This window comes from Meriones unguiculatus, chromosome 2, assembly GCF_030254825.1.
Source record: "Meriones unguiculatus strain TT.TT164.6M chromosome 2, Bangor_MerUng_6.1, whole genome shotgun sequence".
Classification (NCBI taxonomy): Eukaryota; Metazoa; Chordata; class Mammalia; order Rodentia; family Muridae; genus Meriones; species Meriones unguiculatus.
Genome location: NC_083350.1, coordinates 113,800,892 through 113,828,280, shown reverse-complemented (window position 1 = coordinate 113,828,280; position 27,389 = coordinate 113,800,892). Strand labels below are relative to the sequence as shown.

At 41.1% G+C, this 27,389-nt stretch overlaps 1 protein-coding gene across 1 annotated transcript in view; it reads left to right on the top strand.

Annotated features, from left to right (window-relative positions):
* Window positions 1–1,234: 1,234 nt before the first annotated feature.
* Window positions 1,235–27,389, top strand: part of Tmtc2 (transmembrane O-mannosyltransferase targeting cadherins 2) — a 420,888-nt gene continuing 394,733 nt past the window's right edge. Inside the window, exon 1 of the mRNA XM_060377973.1 lies at window positions 1,235–2,049. Coding sequence (XP_060233956.1) covers window positions 1,967–2,049 — 83 coding nt within the window. The 5' untranslated portion in view covers window positions 1,235–1,966. The remainder of the gene's footprint in view (window positions 2,050–27,389) is intronic.

The window sequence follows — 27,389 nt, the reverse complement described above, 5'->3', positions numbered from 1 at the left end:
TCAAATCGAAATTTGCCGGTTGGGAGTAGAACACATATTTGTCAGTGTCTAAAAGATTTCCGCAAAGTCAGGCATCGTTGTTCTAAGGCACTCAAACTTTTCAGGTCGCTGCCACATACCCAGGGAATCCATCTTCCTTCTCTTTGTAGAGCTTGCTGGATAGGTACTGCTCTTCCAGTGGGGACAAGTCATCCCTGAAGGACTTGTTTTCCATGCCCTGTAGCTTCTCCACAGCAGGGGGCGCTGCAGCAGTGTTCATCGTGTTCCAAGTGACCCACCAACCCAGTCAGAAACCGGACCAGGCAGGAAGCGGGTGTGGCAGACAGCCCTCGGACCTCTTTCGTCTTGCAACTTCAGTACCCGGAGCTGCTTCTGCCCAGACCATTCTTCTACACCGTATTTCATCATGTTGGATGCCTTCCATCCAGTCTTGCATCCGGGCGGAAAGGAAAGGGCATTAGCTTTCCGCTCTGCTGGGTTTAAGGATGGTGCTGTAGGGGGTTGCACTAGCGTGCTCTCTTCTATGTTCCCAGTTAGCCTGACAGTCCTGAACCACGAAACACACCCCGCCCCACGCAATCTCTGAGGAGCGCATGTGTGTTCCTTACCTTCTGGCCTCTCCGCTTTCATTTTCTGATCCCTTTTCATAATCTTTCTGAGGAACACATGTCTTTCCACTGATATCAATGTCCACGGTGGCGGCGTGGCCTCGGAGTAGAACTCTCTCTAAACGCTCTCCCAGCTCTTCAACAGGCCCTCCCATCCCAATTCAGATCACGCATCGTGCACGCGGGAGATAGATCCTTAGCGGCAGCGCAGGCTGCCAGCGCTCGCCAAACCTGTCCTATCTCTCTGTGTCTCCAGAAGTCTCTCCATCTGACTAGACCTTTGCCTGATAGCCCTTGGCACCGGATGCTTTGGCTTGAGATCTGGAGGGTGCAAGGCGCCTCCAGGCACCACTGAACAAGCCACCGGCTCCTACTGTCGCCTTTCTCTTCCATCAACCCCCGCCCAGGACGCACTCTAGCTATCGTTTTGGGCAGTCTTCCAAAAGTCATTCTTATCCTGGGGGAGGGGGGGAGCTTTCCAGAGTGAAAATAAAGGTGAAAGAAGGGGAAGGAGGGAGTCGGACTGGAGGGGGAGGCTGGAGCAGCTGGGAGGGTGGGCGGAGCCTCCAGCCAGCAGGGGTAGACAAGGAGGAGCCTGCGGGGAGGATCTGGGTGGAGAAAGGGGCCGGGCCAGCTTAGGATGGAGGGCTGGCCACGCAGGCGCGTGGGGCCGCGACGAGAACCCCACGCGGGAGCTTTTGGAGTCCCCAGTCGCCGCTTCTCACTTCACTGGAGAGGGGCCCGGGAGGGAACCAATAAAGAGTGAATGTGCCGTAGCCGCGGTGGCGGCCGAGTTGGTGCGAACGAGCCGGGAGTCGTGCGCCCGGGAGGCGGCGAGGGGAGGCGGTTCGCCTCGTCCCTCCCACCCGCCCCTTTCTCTCCGTCTCCTTCTCCTTTCCTCCGGCTAGTCCCAGATCCCGGCTCGGTCCGGCCGCTGCGCCCCTCATCTCGTACTCTCCTGCCTCCTCAGTCCTTTTAACCTAGGGCGTCCCAAAGTGCCATGGGTTAGGGTGGGGACCGCGAGCCGCGGGAAAGGACTAGCCCCGGTTCTCCGCCGGGGGGCGTGAAGCCGGATCGCCGCTGGCCTCTCGGGGTGTCGGGCATGGGGAGCGCGGTGTGAGCCCGCAGCCCCGGGAACACGCAGGAGCAGCGGAGCCCAGGCGCGCGGAGGAGACGGCGGAGACGAGACGGGGATCGGAAGGAGCAGCGGAGGGAGGGCGAGGAGGCGGGCGGGGAAAGCCAGGGAAAAGTGCAGCCAGGAGGAGAAGGCGGCGGAAGGTGGGGATTGATGCTTCTGTTTTTTGTTGCCGTTGCTGCGCTCGCGCTGGGAGCCAAGCCGGAGGGAAGGCGGTGGAGAGATGATTGCAGAGTTGGTGAGCAGCGCTCTGGGGCTCGCCTTGTATCTCAACACCCTGAGTGCGGATTTCTGCTACGATGACAGGTAAGGGGGTGAGAGGCACGGGCGATGGCTGCGGCGCGGGGGGTTGTTGATGGTGTGAGGCGAAGGCGCCTCGGGAGCTCTGGAACTGCCCGCTGTCAGGCTGAAGTGCGTCTTAGCAGGACAGGTAGCTGCACCTGAAGGTCTAGGCGACGCGGAAACTGTAACACCTAGAGCAAAGAGTCCGGACGCCGGCGCGCTGGGCGGGCCAAGCGAGTTTCCGCTCCTACTTTGCAGCAGGTTATTGCTTGCTTCTTGCCGGTTGGCAGACGCTTAAGTTTCTTAGCGGAAATCCAGGCAATTTGGGGAAACTGTTTAATGAACCTACATTAAACAAAAACTGAAAACAATCCTAGGTATACCTTGGTGTAAAAAAAAAAAAAAGCGTATTAAGCGATTTTACGTGTGGGCTGGAAGGAAGCAACTCCCCACCCTTTAGTAGATCTTACCCCTGTTGTTTCCTATTATTGATGGGACAATGATTTCCCGAAGTTAAACGGACATATGACAGTTGCCAAAACAGTGTAAAGAGCGCGCGTACTCTGCGTCAACTTTCTCTTTGACGTGTACGGTAGTAAACTTTGAGCTAACAGCAGGCTGCTGGTTGTCTCCCGCTCCCTCAGCCTCGCTCACCCGTCATGGGGGCAGTCCTCCAGAAAAACATGGGCTTTCAGTTCTGTTTGGCAATTTTGCATTAGACATTAGTGATTCGCTGGTGCTAATTGGGGAAGAGGACGACCCTGAAGACTGAAGTTGTCTTCTGCATTTGGGTTAGTTTGGGTGGCTAATGAGATCCGGATTGTGTTGTCAAAGAAACTGCATTGAATTCTGGAAAATATCACCCTTGTGCTAGTGACTCTACCTATTTTTAAAATGTTGTTAGTGTTTAGAAACTGATGAAAAGCTCCAATAGCCATTAGGGAAAAATTCCAATTTGTGCCTTTCTGGTGACTTAATCTGATTACAATTAAAACAGATGCATAATTAAAATATATTAGGGAGAACAGCATGCCTGGCTAAACTTATTAACCGTCCTGGGTGTTTCATGCTCCATTGAAAATAAACCATCCAAAAAGTGAACACAGATTTACTTTGACAGCCTTTCAGCAGCCTCTCTGGGCTTAGGGGAGTGAATGGATCCCCAGGGTTGGGGTGAGACACCGAGTGAACTTGAGCAACGTGGTTAGCAACAGTGAAGGAGGCAAGGGTGTCCTCTTTTTGCTAGTCGGCCATATTCTCTAGATGCATAAGAGAATATGCTAATATGTTCACGGTTGTATGTCTTAAATCAGGGGACCTTGGTCTAGACCCTCATGTCTGCTATGAAATCCTCTGATAATACTTGCAAAACCATCTCACACACCCCTGATGTGCTTTGTGTTGTGCCTGGAGTTGCCTGGCTGATAGTCTCTTTCAGGCAAACTTTTACTCAACTTTTGAACAGCAAACTGACTTCAGTGGCAACTTCAGTTGCTCTAGGAAACGGTCTAAGAGTGAGGTAGGCTGCACTGCTTGCTTCTCTTCCTCCGGATTTCTGTGATGATGCACCTGCTATTTTAAGAGTACCGGTGGAGAAAGCTTTGTTCCTTCAAATTAATCAGTTTCCACTGAAATGAGTTCAGGGATGAGTCAGGGCAGTGGCTGGCTCATTTGGGGTGCTCTGGAAGAAGAAGCACTGAAACCAAGAACATGGAGCTTAGGAAGAAAAGAAGCATCCAAATACTGTCACATTATTGAACACGGACAAACCAAGCATTCCTCTTGAATACTAGTCCTAACTGCTGTTCCTTAGAAGAGGGTATACAAAAAGAGACCATCCTCTGTAAAAATGGAGACTAAAACTTAAGTCAGTGTGCATGGGCATCATTCCGAAGGGCTGCTGCTTACCCTGAAGTGTTTGGACTTTGTGAGTCTGGTAGGGTAGTTGTGCCAGTGATGATAAATGACTCATCCTTGATGGCTGGAATTTGCTCTAAGTTCCTTTCCCTGCTACAATCCATGTCTTCTATTTTCTGTCTGGATAAGTGAGTTAAATGTGGTTATTTCCCCATATCATTGATAGCAGGTCCAATATCATATTTAGACATGCATTTATAGAACATCAGAGGCCTAAAGTCTGAATTATGGTTCGCTGCACTTTAAAAAGTATTTTCTGTTGATTTCTCCCTAACCTTCATATGAAACCACATAGGGCTATAAATGTGAAATCTTAAGGATAGCAAACTTCATTTCTGTGTTTCATAGAAGCCATAAGGTGCATATTTTATGCAGCACCAAACTTATTTGTCATGTGCACAGCATGTGAAAGTGATTCATTGCCAAGGCTCACTGTAAACTGTGGCTTTGCAAGTACACTCTCTGTGTAAGTACTGTAACTCACTGGTGTGTGAAGAGGAAAGCGAACAGGGGGAGCCAAGTGGAAACTGTAGAATGATGATAATATGTTTTGTTTCCACTACTCCATTTCAGATTGCAAGGATTCACGTTTATAACCCTGCTTAAATTACATCTGTGCATTGTGATGACTCCAAGGAACCTCTGTGAAATGCAGTTCTGGAACAGAGGCCACTGGAAGTAGAGTGAGCCTCACATGAGTAGAGAGATGACTTTTCTGCATAACTTACTTAACCTAATTAGAACCTTGCATTGTAGCCTTAGGAATCAGGCTTTATTATTGCTAGAGTGGGAAGATTATTAATGAGGTACTTCTCAAAGCTACCATTTCTTTTAAATACAATGATCAGTTTACTGTATCAACTAATGTATATGTATATATGTAATTAGTTTTTATGTCTTATATAGCTAGTTGGAAGTTCAGTGGTAAATGAAGCTTTCTTAAAGCCAAAAAAAAAAAAAAATCAATTCTTTATGGAAAAAGCTTAATGTCTTTCAAGTGTTTTGGTGCTAAACTTAAGACTATGTCTATGATGTGTTGAAATGAGCAGTGCAAGAACAGAATTCATTGTATCTGATGAGAAAGCATACGAGCTTTCAGCTTTATGCTCTCTCCTCTCACCTTTTGTGTAATGTAATGACTATGCTTAATCTCGTGTTGTGGTATGAATATGAAATGCTTGCAAAATTTTAAGTTCCCTTGCATGACACCTTGAAGGAGCCTCCTCATTTTCTGGAGAAATTTGATGTTTACGAGAGTGTAAAATACAAAGAAACACCTTTTGTGACCCCAAACTCTTTGCTCTCTTGCGTACTTGTTGAGGCTAACCTTGCATCATTTCACAGTCCCCTTTAAAATACTGCCACAGAGAGCCAGCCTCTGAGTTCATGTCTCCCCCTGTGGGGAGCAGCCTTGCCAGGCCACAGAGGAAGACAATGCAGGCAGTCCTGATAAGACCTGATAGGCTAGGGTCAGATGGAAGGGGAGGAGAACCATTCCTATCAGTGGATTGGGGTAGGGGCAGAGGAGGAGAAGAGGTAGAGAGGGATGGACTGGGAGGAGACAAGGGATGGGGCCACAGCCAGGATACGAAATGAATAAATTGTAATAAATAATAAATTTAAAAAATTAAAAAAAATTTAATTTCACCAAAGAAATATAGGAAAAAAATACTGCCCCAGACTTCTCTCAGGTCAGACTGAGTGGAGACAGCTCAATGCAAAGGTAAATTGTAAGTTGGAGTCTGATTTGATTGTACACGTATTATTTAGTGGGTGACATACCCTTTTATAACATACAGACAGGAGAGTGAGTAAATATTGTAGCTTTTTAATATTCACTTGAGTAAAATAATTCATTGTTTTGAAAAAAAAAACTTGATAGTTTGAGATTTTGATATTGGAACATGTATTTGTCACTATTTTGTAGAATTTTGTCCCTAATGCTTGTTTTGCATTCTGTTGTGTGTGTGTGTGTGTGGTGTGTGTGTGTGTGTTTTATATGTGTGCTAGGCATACCTGAGAAGGCCTGAAGCAATGTCAGGTATCTTCCCTGTTCTTTCTCTAGACTATATTTTTGAGGCAGGGTCTCTCATTGAACCTGGGGATAACTGAATCCCACTACAATTAGCTAGCTGGCCTTGGGGATTCACTGTCTTTACTTCTCTAGCTGTATTACAAGCATTGCCACACCTACTCGTCTTTTACTGCGTTCAGGAGATAAGAGCTCCAAGCTTCGTGTGTGTGTGGCAAGTGCTTATTCACTGAGTCATTGTTGCAGCCCCACAATTTGCTGTTCTTAAGCCCAGAATGGTCCTTACCATTATTTATGGGTCTCTTGGTTATTTTTATTGAGAATTTTGAGAAACAACCTCTCCTTTCTTCTCCTCCTTCTGCTCCTACCCTCTTATGAGACCTCAGGGTCTTACTTTGTTGTAGCCCATGCTAGCCTTCAACTTTTGATCTTCCCATCTCGGCCTCCTGTGTGACTACATCTGGCCATCATCTAACCAGATCTCTAGCACAGTCCTTGTTTAATTTTTCATATGACTGTAAATGTAAAACACCAGTGAAGATTGTATTCATAATGATTTTGATCGAGAATATTAAAAATGAAGCAAAGATCTGTTACTGCTCAGTGCATTAAAAGTTCTTGTTCAAGACACGTGTGACCACAGAGCAGCTGTTTATTGTAGGCTAGGAGTGTATTATCTTTCTAATAGGCATCTTCATAATGCTAGAGAGGCAGGTTAAAGATTTTTTTCAGAAGCCTGCCTTTGCATCTGCTAGTATTCAGGTGTTCCTTCTGTTGGAGTTTGAAGGCTATTGTTAGTGTGGTCTTTAGGAATGGTATGCAAGAATCCTCTGGGAGATGATTCGTTGCACAGTTAACTTCTCTCTAAAGAGTGATTTCAGTAGGTTTGCCCTAGCTGAATCTGAGATGATTATATTTTAAATTCTAGTGTGTTTGACCTTGGAAATTATCTTTGTGTCCACAGAGGCAGAGGCAGGAAGGTTTCCTTGATTTCCAGGCCAGCCATGTACTACATGTGAGATCCAGATTAGCCAGCGTTACATAGTAAGAAGCTATCTCAAAACAAAGCAAAATGGTACAGGTACATGTGCTGAAAATGCTGTCACCAAGACTATCATTTTGTATTTTAACTTAAAATAAAGGAATACATGCATATGACAAAAACAATGAACAAAGGAATAAGTTTTTCTCATCAGGTCATTACCACCAGAAATCAAACACAAGAGTACTGTTTAACTTTTATTTCCCATCCTAGTATAATTATAATACCCTGATAAAATGCAATTGGAAAGTATTTATAGTTTATGAACTATTTTATATACATTTTATTTTCTTGCTAAGCTTTGGTTGTTCCATCAAATCTATTTGGAAATGGCTAATTTTGTTCTTATGAACAAGTACATTTCTTCTAGGCAGATTGAAATTACAACTAGGGAAAGCCAGTGTAGATTGCTTTGCTTCACCTTCATCGAGCCCGTCACATGGCGTTTATCATAACAGATGACCCCAATATGAGGACTCAGAGGACATACAAATGCCGAAGGGGATTGCTTGCCAACCATCTGTCTCTTAGGTTTTTTCACACACACACATAAATGTGCACATATAAACACTGACACAGACACAGTTATTAATTTACATTGTTGATTCCAAGAGCTGTTGTCTTTTCTGCGATTAGTTTTTCAGACGTTATGTGCCTCTGTGGCAACACTGAATTCTCTGTTGCTGTAATTCTGAAACAGACCCAACCCTTGGATTCCTGAGTGAGTTAGGGGCACACTAGTTTTCCTAATGGCTGTTGCTGGTTGGTGCACTAAAAGCACTTGTTCAAGATCCAGCTGTTTTTTTCATAGGCCAAGAGGGCATTATTTCTAAAACAGGTGTCTTCATAATAGTAGGAGAGGACACTGTTTAGCCTTAATGCATTCTGAAAAAAAAAAAATCCATGGCTGACAAAGCCTATATCTCTATAACCTTATTGTTTTTACATGAATTATCATTAATGTTTAAAGCTTTCTGGGTTTTTTTTGGAAGGTAAATAACTTTAATAAGTAACTTGACATCTTTTATGAACTCTCAAAAAAATGACAAGTATTGAAGTCTTGAAGAAAAAGACATATGGGTAATTGAGTGTAAAGACCTCTCAGTGAGTAGCTGTGCTTGCTCAGGAGTTTAGCTATAACAACAATACAAGCAAAACAAACAAGCAAATAAGATAGAGACAACACCATCAGGATTGCGTAACTGTATAAAAGACGTAGTATATGTGGTCAATATAGGTGTATTAAGCTTCAGTGCTGGATGGCTCCTTTGAAGATTTGATTTGCATGTGCTTTTAGGCATAGACTGTGACATCCAGTGAGTCACTAGTGACGAATATGTCTAGACTGCAGCTGCTTTTATTTGAGGTACGTATACAAAGCATCTACAACAGCTGCTCCTCCTGGCAAGCATACTGCCACTTGAGCAGGTAAAGTTCTTTGAATTTGAGGCATCTACTACTAAAATGATGCTAGGGTGTCTTTTATTAGATAGAATTTAACTCAAATTTACTTCTTTCTAAACATTTAATGCCATCTTAGTATTTTTCAAGTTTTTACTAGTATCAAATTATTAATTAATCAATTTTAGTTACTTCTTAATTAATTAATTAATTAATTAAGGCCCAGAATGGCCTGGAACTTGTTATCTTTCTACGTCAGGTCTGTTTGTTGACAGTACTGACCACTGTGCCCAGCAAGATTTTTAACATCCTCTATGTTGGTGGTGAAGCACAGGGGGTTCTATGAAAGTCTTCATATTTGCTAGCTTTGCCTCATCTGGTCATTGGGCCAAAGAACTTTTGCCATAGAGACTTTGGGATGTCTTTCCTAGGCTAATCACATAAGTAAGGAAGCATGCTGTAGCATTCATGTTGCTCACTCTTCCTCCTGTCTAGCTTTCTAATCACTTTTGTGTTTCTGTGGCATACACTCAGAAGTTTCTAGATAAAAAGCTCAAATACATGCTGCGTGATGACGTTGCATACTTTATTGTTGTTTTTTATTTATTTTCTTTTTTCGAGGCAGGGTTTCTGTGTATAACAAGCCCTGGCTGTCCTGGACTCTCTTTGTATACCAGGCAGGCCTTGAACTCACAGAGATCTGCTTGTCTCTGCTTCCAGAGTTCTGGGATCAAAGGTGTGCACCACCATGCCTGCCACGTTGTACACACTTTTAATCCCAGTACTTGGGAGGCAGAGGCAGGCAGATCTCTGAGTTTGAGGCTAGCCTGGTCTATGGAGCAAGTTCCAGAACAGCCAGGGCTAAACAGAGAAACCTTGCCTTAGAAGGAAAAATAATTATTTTAGCTTTTTTTTTAAAATAATTTAGAATTACTTTTTAATGTTTACCACTATGATATAAATATACACATATATACATACATATGTATATATACATACACATAATTTACAAAGAAATGGGAAATGGAAACCTGGCTATACAGATGTAGTGTGAATAAGACAGGAACATTGAGATTATCTGTGAAATTCAACAGTTAAGTTGCTGTCATGTTTTTAGAGAAACTTGCTTTATTTAAGGATATTTTACACATGTAGTTCATTTACTTGCCAGAAATTGTTACCTGAAAAATGAGATGTCCAGAGAATTAGTGTGGGGCAGAGATGAGAACAGAAAGTTCTTGGTTTGGCTTTAGCTTTCGTTTCATTGTGGCTTTACTTCTCATCATATGCACGTTTGCTTCTTTGATGGTTGAAAAGGTGCCACTTTGCTTGAGGACAGAGCCTTTCAGTGCTTGGCAGAGGAAATGCTATCTGCTTATAATTTTCCGCCAGCTTTTGTTTCTTGATTCATCTGCTAGGCCACTTTGTGGTGTGGATGGGGTATGAGGCATAAAATCAGCTGTTGTCACAGTCAAGGCTAAATTCACGGTTTGTCAAATGAAACACAGTCCTACCTACACACTAGTGCCTCCGTGCTAGGTGATGTGATCAGTTAAAATGATGACTACCCTCCCTTTCTGTAGAAATTATTACAGTATATTTGCAGTTGTTCTTTAGAAGCATCAAGTTTAATAAATGGGATCAATATAGGTGCTCATCTGAGTTCTAGTTCTCTTGCTATGATAAAACAATCTGACCAAAAGCAACTTGGAGATGAAAGGGTTTGTTTGACTTATACTTGCACACCACAGTCCATCTTTGAAGGAAGTCAGGGCAGGAACCTGCAGACAGGCACTTAGGCAGAAGCTGTGGAAGAGTGCTGCTTACTGGCTTGCTTAACCTGCTTTCCAGGATCACCAGCCTGTTGGTGGTATAGGAAGCACCTACAATGGGCTGGACCCTTTTACATCAATTTTTAAGTAAAAAAAATGCCTCCCACAGACTTATTTACGGGCCAGTGTGATGGAGGAATTTTCTCAACAGAGATTCTCTCTTCTCACATAATTCTAGGTTGGGGCTAGTTGAGAAAAAAATTAGCATAGTGTTCAGTCTTGCTTTATGTAGTTGGGATACATTAAAAGTATTTCTTTGAGGTGGGAAGAGCATAAAAGCACTTGACACCTAAGCCTGAGGACCTAAATTTGGATCTTCCAGAACCACCTAAAAACCAGATGCATAACATGTCTGTAATCCTTTAGAGGACCACTCCTCTGAGGTGACTGGAGGCAGAAACAGAAAAATGCTTAGAAGCTTGAAGGCCAGAGCGTAGAATAGCCACAAGAGCCCTGTTTCAAACAAGGTAGGGAGGCAAGAACTGACACATGTGTGAGAAAGAGAGAGTCTTGTGACTTTTAAATGTATGCCATAGCATGCACAGTTCACACACACACACACACACACAACAAGGTCTTTGGATAAAGAAATGATGGAAGTTTGAAAGTCCAAATTTCCGAAGTTGTGTTGATAAATGTATTTCTCTCCTAATTGTGATTCCAGATGTAATTTCTGGTTGATTTCTTAAGAAGAAGATAAGTTTAACTGCTCAAGGTAGGAATTCTCTTGATGTCATTTATGAGTATTTTAACTTCAAAGGATATGTTATTTGCTGAAGAGTGGCCACTGGGGCGCAATATGACTCTTGGCATTTTGAACAGTGTTAAATGATGGGACTGTAGTATTTGAAATAGCCTTGTTTCAACATTGTTTAAAAATCCAGTGGGAAGAATGGCAGTCCACACAGCCCTGCATACTTGAAATTCTTTAGGTATTAATTGTAAATGCAGTATGCAAGTTTATTTCTTACATTTTTTTGTCTTTAATGATGAATAAGGCAAGGGAGACTTACAGCTGTGTCTTCAGAAAGGCTTTCTTTTTGTATTTGCTCCTAAGTATTTCATAAAGAAGCTGAAGGGATACAAACCACAGCCCTGCATTTGTTTTTACTCTATCATGATATATGTCTCTGTAAAGGACATTGCAGTAAAGCATGTTGTTAGGACGATTATAAATGTAGTGCTGGAGAGAGGCAAAGACGTGAAGAGACTCTGAGTACAGTCAGCATCTTGCTTTTGTTAATTTCCAATTTGTTCCACAATGAAAGCATGCCTACTCCGCTTTTTCTGCTGTCAGTGGCAGCTCCCGAGTTAAATACACAGTCAATAGTTAAAGGCTTTACGGGAAGGCTGCACTGGCGGAACAAGGGCCTGCTGATGGCAGTGCCTGTTGCAGTGACAGCCTTTGCAAATTGTACTCTCTGCAGGGGGTGCCTGAGGTGGTGGCCCTGGAGTTTCCTCTCACAGCCTTGGCTACTTGTCTCAGTCTGGGGAGGTCACTGTCATTTGAGAGTGGTCGGGGAGAAGGGTTTCTACAGGTAGTGCCCCTGGCTTCAGGAGCCTGTACTGGCTCCTTTGAGACGTTTCTCATTGTTCTGTAAACTGCTTTTTGGCTATGTGTCTTCCTGTCTTCAGGCTTCCACACATAAATACCGAGCCTGCTGCTTTGGATTGCAAAAGATATCTGAAGGCAAAATACCTGGGCCCAAATACCTTTTCGCATTTGTTTCTTTTGGCGCTGGTTGCTCCTTCTTACCCTTGATAATCACCTATAGGATTGCTTCCCCAAAGCCTCTGAAGAGGGCTTGCATTGACAAAGCAGGCTTCTACTGGCAAATTCTTCAACTACAAATTTGCAGAAGAAAAGTTCTCAGATGATGAAGAAGTTTAATCAGGAAAAAAGACGTCTTTTATTTGCAGAAAACAGGCCCTTCGGGGGGAGGCGATTATTTATAGCTGATGTGAAAAACTGTTGTACCTGAATTTATTTTGTAAACTGCATTTAAAATAGGAAGGTGTTCATGTTCCTCTGTTGGAAGAAAAACAATGGCACTGTATTATCGCTGAATTTATATTAACGAAATAAGGTTTTACATACAGTTTAACCCTTTCTTTTAGGGATGTATATGTGTGTGTGTTTAATGGAAATACATGAGTTTGAGATTTGACACCATGTGCTAAAATTTTTTTTCTATGCTTGAGATTTTTTTTTCTCTTTAAAGCAACAGTCTTTATGGATCTTGTTTTATGTTGAAATTGAAATTTCACCATTTTACAATGTCTGTATTATCTTTGAAAAATAATGCTAGCTTCTTCTATGAACCAACTTTTGGTGACTCCTTTTAAATGCGCTTGTGGTTGAAAAATGCTTGTGTGTTGAAAATGCCTGTGGTAGGTAATTCAGTTTTAGACCTGGTTCTCTTTTGCAGCTTGCTTCTCTGTATTTATCGGGGCAATTGCCTGTAGTTGTTGTTTTGGAGATCTAGACTACAGTCAGGCATCCAATTAAAAATCCTCCTGTCTCAGACTACTCAGTGCTTTGAATAACAGGCAGGAGACATTATCCTCAGATAGTCAAGTCAGTTAAAAAAATCCTCATTAAATCAGCAAAAAAAAAAAAAAAAAAACAAACAAAAAAAACTTCAGTTTCTTATATAGATGGATCTCTATATGCCTTTCCCATGGAGACACTGAGTTGGACAGTTGTTGTGCATATCTTTCCATCTATCTCTATGTTTCTAGACTAGCACTTCCCAACGGTCAGTCCATGTGGGAGTCCCTGTGGGTTTTTACAGTGCAGATTCTGCCAGAGAGGACCTGGGACCCTTCATTTGTTTGGTGCTGTAGGCTCTGGGACCACACTTTGGGTAATAGGCTTTTAGGAATCTCAGTTAAATATGATCACAGGTGAGGTCAATGTTTTTAAAGCTGTTTGGGAAAGCTGGCTAAATTCCTGGGCGAGAGGGGGCTGAGGCTAGGTATCTTTTGTGTCTGTAAGAGGTTAACCAATACATTTATGTTCTGCTTCCTTCCCTCCTGTTGGTTCAATCAAGACATCTTTAACCTAATGGTGTGAGTTTGAGTTCCTCTTTGAAATTTGAAAAGGTCGAGCCTGGTGAAGCTCGAGTTGAAGCTTGAGATGATCGCCATCAAAACATCTGTCACCATCCACATACAAAACATCTACTTTGTAACATAACTCTAGATTCAGCTATCAAATCTGAAAGGTATACAGAGTTGGATTGATGCAGTAGATTTGGTCCTAATGCTGCTCAGTGAGGCCAGAGGTTCTAAATAAGGTTTTGAGGCAAGAAAGAACTTTGCTGACAATAATCTGGCAAGTTAGAATCATGTTTTTTTGTTTGTTTGTTTTTGTTTTTTTCCCTCTCTTCTCTTAAAAGCAACATTCTTAACAGTTGCAGATACAGGCTTCTATAGAAATCTGGAGAAGGCTCTTCTCTGTTTGCGACAGATGTGTGTGGACATCAGGGTGATCATAGGTTTCTCAGGAGACTTCTTTCATGATGCACAGGCTACTGCTGTGTCTGAACGCTATCCAATGCTGTCAGTTCTGGAATGCCCAAGAAAACTCAAAAAGAACTGAGCTTGTACTATCAGATAGGGAAAGAGGGCAAAGGTAATTTTCAGCAGAGAACAGTCTTTGTCACTCAGGCCTGTAAATTTGAGCTGTCACATACAGTGAAGCTGGCGGGAGACTAATAATATTCAACATCATCTTTTCAAAAGTGAAGGCATTTTATAGACAAAGAAAGCAAGAAACGGATGGGGGTGGTGGTGGTTAATGTTGATTTTCCTGTAGTTACATTCGGTTCATGACCTGAAGAGGTCTTGGTGCCCAGACTGGGTCTGTAGAGCCAAAGTACATTTTAAGGAAATGTAGTTTTCACTTCATGGAAACTTTACAGAGTTTACTAATGGATCAGCAGAATACGCAAGTAGACAGCTGAGAGTATGAAATGCAGAACTTTGTTAGCGATATGCAAGCATTAGATAATGACATAGAGTGGGGGTACCTACAGTAAGTTTGAAGATTTTCATCTGGGATAGGGACAGGGCTCAGCAGTGTGGTCCTTGTGTACTAGTCATCATGCAAATTAAAATAAGATGAGTCGGGACTTTGGGTTTACATGATTATATTTAATTTGGTCCACTTTAGCTTTCAGGCATCTTAAAAGATTGTGGAGTGAGTCAAACAGAATCTTATAAAAGAACCCATCCAAAAATCAGCTGGATTTTTCTTTTGGTTTCATGTTGTTATGTAGTATTATACAATATTGGGAACAAATATTGGATCAAGAAAAAAAAAAGAGTTTTAGAGTTGCAAATACTGCTTTATTTTAAGTACTTGAGCCCCTTAGCTCTCATGAACTCAGTACTTTAATTGGTCAGGAAGTGAAAATAATTCCCATTCACGTACAGTGGGGATCAAATGAAGCAGTATAAGGAATGTTCTCTGTGGTTTTTAAAAAGTGCCTCATTATGTACTTAGATGGAGAGTGTGTTAAAGCGGGGGGTGGGATGACTGTTGATCATCCGTGGTGTATCTTCTCTGAGAACACAGCTAAGACTCTCCCTGCAGTGGCTGAGGCTTTCACTTGTATCCTATAGCTGCACTCTAGGTGTGTAAGCTTTCATGGCATGTACTTCCCTGTGCTCCCGGATCCCACTCCTAGTTGTCCACTCTTGAGGCCCAAGTCCCCAGGATCTTCCCATCAGCAGCTCTTGCAACTTCTGTTTTCTATCTCTGGCCTGTCCAGTGTGTCTGGTCTATATTGAAGCAAGAGATTGTTTTGAATAGACAACTGGCCTTTGCGTTTGCTTTTGCTACAAAGTCGCTTTCACGTTACAGTTCTTCTTGGCAGGAATGGCTGTCCTGGGGCACTAATGGGCTTCTCCTTGATTGACATCCCTTCCCCTTTTGGAGTACGTGTGTGTTGGCTGTGGTTCTGGTGGGCTGGTGAGGGGCAGGCTGTGCATCAAGTAAGGTGGTATTTCCTGCCCTGAGGCATTTGTGTTTGTCAGTTGGTGAAGAATTTCAGGTGAGTCTGATGAACACGTGCTGGATGGCACCATGTCACAGCCAAGCCAGGATATATATGTCTAGTATTCGTGGAGTGTGTCTCTCAGTCAGAGCTCCTAAAGCTTAGGTCAAAAGAGCAAAGACTTTAACGTCTTTTGGATCAGGAAATCTAAAATTCTGATCCCAGAACTATCATTGTTTAAAGCTGTAATTTTTAATTATATAACAAAACTCCTAGTTCTCTACAATAACAGTAATATCTACCACATGGAGTTCTTGGGTGAATTTAATGAGATATATTCTGAAAGGAGCCATGTACAAAGCATGGGTTATGGTATTACTTATGACATATTTGTCAATCAAAATTATTTATTAAGACATTGCTGATAGCTTAAAAGCACCACATAAGAATATCTGAATAAACTATGGAAGATTTATAAATCAGTACGAAGCTAGTTGTAACGCACAACTGTAACTGTAACACATAGAAAGCTGGTAAAGAAAGGTTGGGAGTTTGATGCCAGCCTGTGTTACACTTCAAACTCAAACTCAAGTTTATTTCTTGAATATAAATAAGCTTCAAGCTCAAGTTTATTTCTAATTGATATTTCCAGTAGACTTACGATAATTGATAAAGTCCAATGAAACATAAGTAATTTTAAATTTTACTTTATAAAAATAGTTTTTCAAGATAGATTTCTTTTATTTCTAATCACTTGTGTTTGAGTATATGCATTTGAATGGAGGAGAGGCCGGAGACATGATTATGCCTGGAGGATTGATAGGCAGTTGTGATCTGTTGGAAGTGGTTGCTAGGAACCACACTCCGGTTCTCTGCCAGACCACTGAGTACCTTAACCAGTGAGGTGTCCATCTACACCCTTGGAATTAAATTTTCCTATTTGCTTTTATACTGGTGGAAGTGGTGTGGAAACTACACCGTTAGAGATACTAGTACCCCTTTATGCGTGCACATATCTTCAGATTTGACCAGTATCTGGTTTGCAGTGAATTCATTGAAAGTCAATGGGAAATCATTAGACACCTTTCATGTTCTTTAACATAACTGGCTTTCTCTCCGATTAGATAATATGGTCTGTAAGAAGTTATGGAATAGTTGTTATCTCTTTAGCATCCTACAGGAACGATTATGCTCTATGATGTATAGCTTACACAATTAATGAAATGCAGGCTGATTTTCAGTTTTACTGGAAAAGATGATAAACAAGAGCTTGCCCTATGTTCCAAAAGTAATTTTCTTTCCCCTTTGGTTTTCAGTGAGCAGAAATGAGTACAAAGCTTTGTCTGAAACTTGCTGCTTTTTCACTAGTTTCCATCCTCATTGAGAGTTACAACTCGCATTAATTTGTTTGCAAATAGTTTCTGCATCTAAGAATTGATCTCTTTCCCAGTCAGAACACATCCTGTACCTCTTTACTTAAAAATTTTCTAAAAGTTCCCTTTTGAAAGAGAGTGTGTTACCGCCAAATATGAACACTCCTTTCTTCTCTTCTTTCTACTTACCTGGTCCACAAAAATAAACAAATAAACAAAAAAAAAGGCACCCTTCCCAAGTTTCAGAATGCTAGGTGTGTTGAAAATGAGAAGGTGATTCTGCCACACTGGAGTAGCCTTTCCCTTTAAATTTGGGGTGTGGCTTTCATTTTTTGGCTTCCATGTGAGCTTAAAGTTAAGTCATATTTCTGACATAATGGTTTCAGCTCACTTAAAATTTTGTTATTGGTAATTGCCTTGGGACATTTACTGTTTTGAGTTAAATTATTGGCCTTAATGCGCACATATAGTGCTAAATAAAGAACTTTATTTTAATTTTAGTTTTTAATTAAAACATCCTTCTGTCTCCCCTCTCCACCTCTTCCCTCTCTCCTGTCTCTGTGCGGTGTGGGTATGTGGGCACACATGGGCTATGGTATGTGTGGGCGTTGGCCCTCCCACCATGTGGTTCCCAGGGGTTAAATTCATGGCAGCAAGTGCCCCAACACACTGAGCAATCTTGCTAACTCTAAATAGGCACTTTCATTCTACAGTCCGCATCAACAGTGGGTGCTTTACTTCAGTCGTAATCTCATTCACATTTTGGGTGTTAACCGTTCTTCTCAGTTGGAATGTTTGCTTTGTTCCTGTTGATAACTAAATTGTAACAGCAAGTGGCAAGTTTCTAGAAATGAGAGCAGTTTAGGTTCTTGTTGGCCAGCTGCCTAGTTCTCTAGCTCACATCTGTTCTTCGGAACATTTTAAGAATGTTCAGGTGAAAACTTACCTAGTATTTTAATAAGCCAGATTTTGATGGTTTAAAAATTAGTCATACTGTTGTTAAGTTATTAAGCCCAGACTTCAGTGGTTTATAAAATGACTCTTAAGTCTGTGGAATTAGTTTAAATTGATGCATCAAACCAGCAATTCAAGACCTCCGTAAACATGCTCCTACAGTTGATTTTGAGAAGTAAACAAAATGGCAGTGTGTTTCTCCAGGGGTTGAGTCGGCTGGGAAGGTGTGGTTATTCACAGTGAGTGGGAGGCCTCAGAATGAAGTGTAGGTGGCTTGCGGATCCTGCCACTTCCTTGTTAAGGGTACCCTCATTGCTATTTATGAAGCAGAGGAGGCATGATTCTGTGTAACTTGGGTGAACTTTTCTTTGTGGGATTCCAGATAGGAAGCATGAGAGAAGATGAAGAGTTTGGATTGATACCTTTGTAAACTGGAATCAGGAGGTAAATAAGCATCTTAAAGTGAAGTCAAGACTCTTTGTTAGCATGGAAATCCACTGAATTCAGCGCTTTGTGGAGTCATCTCTTCGGTGTGATGTAAAAGAGCTCTGATGTATTTTGAGCACAGGCTAGATTGTTGGATAGTATCATTAGATAAATGATAATGTGCATTTTTCTCTCTCCCTGTGTATATTATATGAATTTTAATTCAAACAAAATAACAGGTTTACCAATGGCATTTTTATACATGTTAACTCCCCCCGCATTCATCTCATTCTAGCCTTACTTGTTTTCTTCCCTGTTTCCCTCCCTTTGTCCCCCTATGCTCCCCTTCCATATTGCATGTTTCTATCATTATCTTCCTTTTTTTTTTAAGAGAAAACTATTCAATTTTATTTTACGTATGTATGATTGCCTGCATGTATGTATGTGTGCTATGCACATGCTTGGTTGGCCAAAGCCATATACCTAGAACTCTAGTCAGAAGTTGCTGTGAGCCTCCATGCGGATGCTGGGAACCAAATCTGGATTTTTTGTAAGAACCAGCATTTGCGTGTTCAACCCATCTCTCAGGTCCTCACATTGCTTCCTCAAAGCCTTGTTTTTCTCTCTCATGGACCCTGTTTTGGTTTCCAGATCTCTTCTCATGCTTGATTATTGTTTTAAAGGCTAGCATCATAAACATCCATCTGTTCACCCTTGTATACCTGGAATTTGAGTTCTCAGAACGAATTAGTTAATTTCATGTGAAAGGGAGGGAAGCTTACTTCTCTATCAGTAGCCCAAGATTTAATTGAATGTTAAACAGTTTATTCCTTCACAGCAAATTTTGGATAGTATTTAAACAATAAAAATATTTTAAATAACATAATCTTAAATTTACATTTCAGTTTCTATTTTTCTGTTGGTATTTATTAAAATCGGTTGAAATACTTTGAAAGTATATGTTAAAATAGAATAAATACTTTGCACACAAGTTACCTATTTGGAGAAAAATTTTTGTGTATGCTTTTAAGTTATTTATGTGTATGTTCCTAAGGAGTTTGTTAGAGCAAATGGCTGTAGTAGCAAAACAACAGCATTCCTAGCCTCTGGAGTTTGAGGCTGGAGCTCAAGGCCAGGCTTAGCTTTATAGTGAGTTTAAGGCTGGTTTGGAATACGTAAGAAAGCTCCAAAACTTAAAAAGTATTTTTTTTTCAGAGTATAGTAAAATTGGTAGAAATTAGTAAGACTATCTCTGTATTTTATTTTATTTTTTATTTTTTGGAAACTATAGCTATTGGAATAGTAGTCTGTCTGAATCTTATGGAAACGAATTAGTGTTGTTTGTTGTTATTGGTTTTTTTTTTTCATAGAAGACTATTGATTTCCTTGGCCTAGAGACAGTTTATTTGTTTCTTAAAGATTTTTACAAAAAAAAAAAAAGATTTTTACCACAGAAAGTTGTACTAATTGTAGCTAGTTCACTGGGACTGCTCAACAGCTGTCTTATCTTCTGTCAATACCAGTACCAAAAAAAGATGAATAGAAATTAAGGGGGCAGCTAAAATTATAAGGAGAGAGCTGCCTGTATATAAACAATGACCAGAAGGCTTGCTGATTTGCTATTTTTGAGTTTCAGTCTGTAGTGTAAGCACTTGGGTCAGGGCCAAATACGGCTGTTGTTACTAGCAATTGATGGAGCAGTAAGAATGCGTTTATCATTTTAAATGGTTTCATTTCGCAGATGATAATGTAAAAATATGATAATTCTATTCAAGGCTTGGGAGTGAGGTTTGATTTCTTAGTTTATTTGTAATTCAAGAAATCAACTTAAATAGGCATGGCTTTTGATTTCTGTGTTAAATCATTTTTATCTGAAAACTTCCTGGTACCCAAGGAAGCGGCAGCATGGGATGCTTTCTACTCATGTCAGGCTTTGCTCCTGTATCAAGGGACTGTGTTAAGTGTGGGGTCCAGGCCCAGAAGATGTGGTGTATAATCTGTGTCTTGTGGGAAGAAAACAAGGTAGAAAGTCTGAAGTGTTCATGCTTATGATTCCTAGTGAGCCCATGTCGGAGAACATTTGACCCCCACCTGAGGAAGAAGGCACTTGCCACAGGATTCTTTTGCTTGGATTGAAGCTTGAAAAAATGAGCATAAACTTGTAAGGATGAGAGTAAAGTAAGATTATTTAGAAGATACTGTTCTAGATTGGGGAATGCATCTGGCAGAGAGGATGACGCTGGGGGACAGAAGGAATCTCTTGGTAGGTTCAAATGAGCAAGATCACGTAGGATCTTGTATTCCGTGGTGAAATTTGAAGATTTGTCTGCAGTAAGATTCAATACATCTGAAACAGACCAGAAAATTGCCTATTAGAGGATCATATTGACTATGTAGTGTTCTATTGGCAGCTTTGTATTCCCCAGTGGTGATGAAGCATTAAAACAAGGTGGGAACAAGGATTAAGGAGGAAGTTAGCTGTAATAGAAATGGACAGTTGGGAGAAAATCCAACTTCACTTAGCTCTCCATCTTGGGCAAGTGGATGGAACAGGAAACACACAGGGAAAGATGTTTATTATGAGGGAGATGGAAGTTATGCCCCCTTTCCTTACTTAGGGGAGACATGGGATGGGAGAAAATGGAGTCAGACATAAATATTCTCTATGTGCTTTGGAGCTTAGCATGCCTGGGTTGAAATGATACTTTCTCCGTACACCTTTATTTTGGCAAACATGCTAGTTCTGAAGGCTACAAAGTCCAAGATTAGGGCCCATGATTTTTTTTTCCTCTGTGTACTTATATATCAGAAGGTGCACAGCAGCACATAGAAGTGTTTGTTTTATATTTTCTGATAATGTCTTTGTGCATGGCACAGGTTCTCATCAAACTCCTAGTTCTCTTGCTTCCACCTTAGGGGTGCTGGGATTATGGTTGTTCCCTACTGTTCCCTTCCGTTCTTTCACTCCACCCCACCCTCTTAATTGCTGGGGATTGAATTTAATTGCAAATGCTGGGCAGATGCTCTACTGATGAACTACCTTCTGAGGCTTCTTATAAGATCACAGATCGAATTAACGAGGGCTCTGTCTCCTGATTTTATCACTTATCTTATCACTCCCCAAAAGTCCTTCTTCCACCATTATCTTGGACATTAGGATTTAACATTAATTGGAGGAAGGGGGATGTAACCATTCATTCTGCAGTCCTGATATAAGGCCCATGCAGGACACTTGATGCCTCTCACTCCTCTGAGCAGAGGCCTCTAAGCAGCCATGAGGATTCCATTCCCTTCTGTATCTTAATCTACTTACTATAGTCATTGTGGCAACAACTGGAACTTTCTCCCTAGTTCTCTCAGAAATGTTCTAACTCAGGCCAGCATCCACATCATCCATTAAACATGCTTGGCAGGGAGTGGTGGGCATGTTCTGGCTAATCAGGTAGTGTGCCCTAACCTCTCTGTAATCTGCCATGAGAATGAGAGTTGAGGCAGATTGCCCTAAGTGACACCAAACTGAAAAGATTTGTCATAGGAAACAGTGGCTTTGGCAAAGAGAAGGGCTGAGTATTCTTGGGGAAAGACCACTCAAGCTCAGGAAAGCAATGCAGTCTCCTCCCTCGTATTCGCATTATCTGTGACATTATTAGTAACACTTTAGAGCCAGCTAGGACACAGATGTCATCTTCAGAATGCTGTTAGGCAGACTCAGCTGAGAGGTGGTTTACCCATATGATGTAGAGGATGTGTGTCACTATCTAGGTGTGCATTTGGGATTATAATCTCAACTGTGGTGAGTGCCTCATGGGCCAAATCTACCTTGCAGACATTCCCCTCAAAACAGCCTTTTGCGTTCTTCACTCACGTATTGGCTGTGTCTACTTTCTGTGACGGCATGGTTATAAGAGAAACTTTGGGGCTTATGAAACTTACAATATCTACTGTCTGCCCTTTGATGGGAAAAGTTTGCCCGCCCCTGCTTTTAATGGAAATACCCAGTCTGAAGACTCTTTTGGAAGATGTTCTGGTGAGAGCACATCTGGTCCCTTTAACCTTCCCTGACTAGCTGAGGGAACAGGTCGGTGATAATTCTTAGGAACTGAAGTTCACAGTTAGACTCACAATATTTAACCAACTTCTCTTCCCCTCCCTATCCAGAAACTGTTACAGAGTGTATTGCACTCGCTGCCTGAGAGACCAGAATAGCAGTGAGTGAGTGAGTGTCTGCAAGCTTCCCTTCCCCCCCACCATCCACGCTACTATCACAGGTTCTGTCCCTGTGAATGCTGTGGTTTTCATACAACTGTTAAGACTTTGTATATTGGTTTCCTCAGCTTGTCTGTGGTTCTGGGCCTACAGGAAGTGCCCCTCTTGCCTCCAGCCGACCTCACAGCCTCTAGGATGCTTGTGTGGCTATTGGTTAACCTGTGCCCCCTATTCCCAGCAAGCCTGTTGTTTCCAGGCAGTTGTTCCTTGCCCCTCTGCTGCTTTGTTAAATTGCTCAGGGCTGCTTTTCGGTCCTGCGTGGCCTCCCGGCGGGCATCTCCTCGCCTTGCGTTTGCTCCGCTCTATGCAGCTCTTTCATATTCTTCTGGTATCCACTTTCTCATGTGGTCTGTCCACTGGCCCGACTTTCTGTGATTGAGGTTTTGAGACCTACAAACTGACTCTATGTCATTGCTTAGTCGCCAGCCTCCTCTTGATGCTTTTTGTTCTTTGAGTTAGTTGAGAGGCACCCTTGAAAAACTCGGTAATTCTATGTGATGGCAGCCTGCCCCACCCCATCCCCCATTAGCAGGAGACAAGGCCACGTGGTTTTGTTCTGATCTGGAGTGAACTTTCAGACTCTCAGAGTGGCCCCTTTTGTCACATGGCTACAGTTTGCATATGATTGTCCTCAAGCAGAAAAGTCATTGTCAGTCAAAACTCATATCTGATCTTGTGTTTTTCCAGTAATGTTGTTAAGTTACATTGCTAGAAATAGAAGTTTTGAGAAACAGCAGCAGCTGGCCCTGTAAAATCTGTTGCTCAAATGTAGCTTTGTGGATAATACATGGATTAATACTTACTGACTGGAAAATGCTGCCTCAGATAGGTTTTTTTCAATGATGAGTTTCAAAAATAAGTGATTCTGGGGTTGGAGATTTAGCTCAGGGGTAAAGGCCTTCTCTTCAGTCCTCAGCTCTGAAAAAAAAAAGACAAAATATCAAAAATAAGTGATTCTTAAATATATAGACTAATATTACAAGACCTGATGAGGAAATGCAATACATTTATCTAACAAGTACTTGTACTGCTTAACAATAAAACTAAAACAAAACAACAAAAAAGAAATACTCGTTAGCTCAATTTTTAATAAATTTATTAAAAAATCCTCATTTATAAGACATACCAAATGATTTTATAAAAATGTACAGTTAAGCAGTGAGCTTTTGAAGTAGTGAATTTAATTTAAAATATTAAGCTAGAGGCGACATATTACAAACCAACATATATCATGGTATTTATTTAAAGCGTACCATAATATTCTCAGTTTGTGATAGTTCAACCCCGGCATTAAATTTTATGAGCAGATACGTAATATTTATATGCGTTTATAAGCAGTTCTGTACTTGCCACAGTCAAAGGAGAAAAGTCATTGCACAAATCCCACAGAGGCCGTAAACTTGGTTCTGGTGTTTCGAAGCCTGGTGTACCTCTCTAGTTACTCCCTGGGTTTGCCAGGGGTGAACTGCTGGTGTTGCTAGAAGCCACTGATGTGATTGTCCCCAGGAAGCACTTATATTAAGGAAGGCTTGGAGGTACTTTGATATCAGCAAACTACTTTACGGGAGCAATAGGAAAGTATGCACCGTTGAAATCGGATCCACAAACCCAGTGTTTATCATGGAGTCATGCTGCCAGTTTATAGGTTCCACTTGGTTTTCCGTGCTAAGTGGAGATAAAGTTCCTTTCTCGAGGGGATTCAAGTCTGAATTAAAAATTTCCATGGGCTTTCGAATCGTAGTAGTTCATTTGAGCTATTGCTGGAACAGCAAACCTTCCAACACAGGTTCAGGATACCTGCCTCTCCCTCTGTTAGGTATTTCTGTTTGGACCTTGCCATTACACTGCATCTCTCCAGCTTAGATCAGGATGAGTGCAGTATACAGGTGTAGGCTTGAGTCGCTTCCTCTCTGAGGGTGTTGCTCCTCTTCTAGGTAGCCCGTGTGTCTATCTGTAATCACTTCCAGTTTATAGTTTATGCCTGAATCAGGATCTAAATCTAAATCAGTTACTAAGTTATAGTAACTGTGATCATGATACATAAAGACTGATTAAAAAGAAAAAAAAAAGAGTTGTGTGTTGTAATTGTCTAGAGAACAATTCAATGATAAAAAAAATAGGTCATATAAAATAGGGACAAAATTGATGGCTTTTGTCTCCTGGCTTCTGATATTCGAAGGTTATGAGTTTTCTAAGACTAAGTAGGTTCAGACTTTGACTGTCATGTGAGGAACAAATTTAGCCTAATAGAAGTTTTAGAGATCAGTAAAGTTTCATGGAAATATGAGTCACAATATTGAAAAGTTCTATAAAAATATTTATGTCTAAACAGGATTATTACATCTTATTATTGTATAGAAAATATCATTTTACATTCTTTTCATTTTATTTTCATAAGTTCTCTTAACCCAATAAGGTAATCATTATCCCCTTTTTGATTAAAAAAACAAAATTCTGTGAGGTTATACAATTTGCCTAACATCATCATCATTAAATGATGAATCAGGTGTGAACCCAGGCCTGTCCGTCTCTGGAGCTAAGCCTTTTTCCATCATCCTATTACAGAATGAGAGGGAGGAACTTTTAGGCTAGCTCAGTTGTTATGCTCTTTTCTTCCATCAGCTAACTCTGTGAATGTGTCCATTTACTCAGGCAAGTATTCACTTAGTACTGCCTAGCTTGTTTTTGCAGGCTATGCAGAAATGAATCTGAGTGAATTCTTGCTTTCAAAGCAGCTTTTTTGTGTCACAGATCCCTTTGGCCATCTGTTGAAACCTGAGCTTCAGCTCTAAGCAAAATGTTTTAAGTGCACAAAAAATGAAACACGAAGAAATAAATATATTGAAATACATTTATCAAATGATTAGAACTCAAACACACTCTCTAGTACTTTATCTTCATTAAGCTATGTAATAACAGAATAAAGTGGCCATCATATTGAAGTACTCATAAACGTAAATAATTTTTTTTATTAGTACTACATCACCTGTCTTGTAATGGAAGCACATCTGTGGTTTTTAACTGGTAGCAGAATCTTTGCCATGGTTTCTTACCATCATTTGCAGTTGAAGACAATGGTGAGTATTGCTAGAGACTAATAAAAAGAAGATACTCCTTTCTTTCCTATCCAAGTGCATGAATTCCTTGAATTCTAATGGCATCCAGGATGAGGGCCCTTGGGAGGATCAAGAATACATTTATTAAAAAGCCAATACAAAACTCTAGGCTATCAGATACACATAAGCAGATTTATTGAACTTTCACTTCTGTCCCTTTGAAAAGTTTGATTGAGGTCAGTAAACATCTGAGAAAGGTACAAAAAGACAGCAACTAGAATCAAATTTGTTAGAACCCCAAAGCTTAGAGTCACCTGGTCCAAGATTACCTAGGCTGAGTTGTTGGGATTTTGTTTGTTTTGTGTTGGGTTTTGGTAAGTTTATATTACTCAAGAGTCGTGACATTTGGGTATATTACATAGGTCAGAAAGTGTCACTGCCTTGATTTTGGTGAATGAGAAAAACTGTTTGTCCAAGAAACTGTTTGAAACCCTGCTCTTGGCCTGTATGGAGTTTAGAGTAAATTTTCCTGATGAGTTCATGGAGAAAATGTTGGAAACTGCTGATTTGGATAATCTGTAATTTCTCTTTTTACCTTGATTCTTTCAATTAAATAGCCTTGATGTATAGAGCACAGTGAAATTAGTATAGTTTCCCATGTGTTCTAATGAAATACTAGAACAAATGAAAGTAGATGGAAAACATGAAAAGCAGAACACGGCTAAGTGTGGAAAGTTCTAAAAAGGCAAATGATGCCATGTCTCCAGCAGATGACAGTGTGAAATTTTTATTCCACCTTAGACTTAGAATTGCTGTGTGGTACTGCTTTGGGATCAGGAGACTAGAATGAAACATTCTTAAGCGCTAGCGCTGTCTCTCGATGATAGAGCACATGGTGGCCTGCCCTGTGCCCTAGGTTTAATTCCTAGCATTACAATGACAAACCAAAGAAATAAATATTCTGTGGTGTCACCTGAGAGGCAAAGGTTCACAGTTTATTAAAACCTAATCCCAGAAGAGCGCCTCCCACAGATGCTCGAATCCAGTCTTCTTCTGTGTCCTGTCATCCTTTTTCCTCAACCACACCTTTGTCTCTCCTTCTTCCTTTTCTTGTTTCATGTCTTTCCTTTCTGTTCAATTTTTTTCTGTCTCCTACAATTTCCTCTCTATACCTTTCTTTCCTTCCTCACCATCTCCCAACAGTTGGTGCCAAGGGGGGGGGGGGTGGCATGGGAGAACCATCTCACTAGTGATGGCATTACAAGAACTGTTTTTTGTATATTATCTCAATCAACATAAATAGTGAAGAGATGCCCTTCATTCGTGGTCCAGGATATTAGGTGAACAGAGTGACACTTGTGTTAAGACCTGGGAAGGGTTAAAGCAGTCTTACGAATACTATGAATTACCCAACTTGGCAAGAAGATTTGGGAAATTGCAAGTTATTCAGGATGACTAGAGAGAAGGGTATATTTTAGGGAGTAGATGATGGTAGAAATACACAGAAGTAGATAGAAGTCACTTTGTGATGGGCCCTCGGTGAGCCAAAGAGCTAAACTGAAAGCTGTAAGGAACTCTTAAAGGAGAGATAGATGACAGGGCGTGTGGTTTTCCTTTTATACTTATTTAAGTGTAAGACTGTTTTGCCTGCACATGAGTATGCCTGCCATGTAGGTGCTGGGAACTGAACCCAGGTCCTTTGCAAGAACAGCCAGTACTCTTAACTGCTGAGCCATCTCTCCAGTCCCTGAAGACAAATTTTAAGAGTCCTCAGACAGAAATAGAATAGATGGGAAAGTCTAAGTTGAAGGTATGGTGGGTAGATGGGACCCTTTTGTGCTAAATTCAGAGTTGTAGCTATAGCTGAGGAAAGTCGAGAAGGAGGTTAACCTGAGGGAGTAAAGAAGTTGACTCTATGCACTTTGCTGACTGAACATGGGAAACAGGAAGAAAATACTTAATGATTTGCCATAGTTTCAGATAACCTTCCAATGGTTTATGCAGCTTTCTTTGTGCAAATATTTTGGAGGAGCAATGTAGGGGAGAAGATGTATAGTTCAAT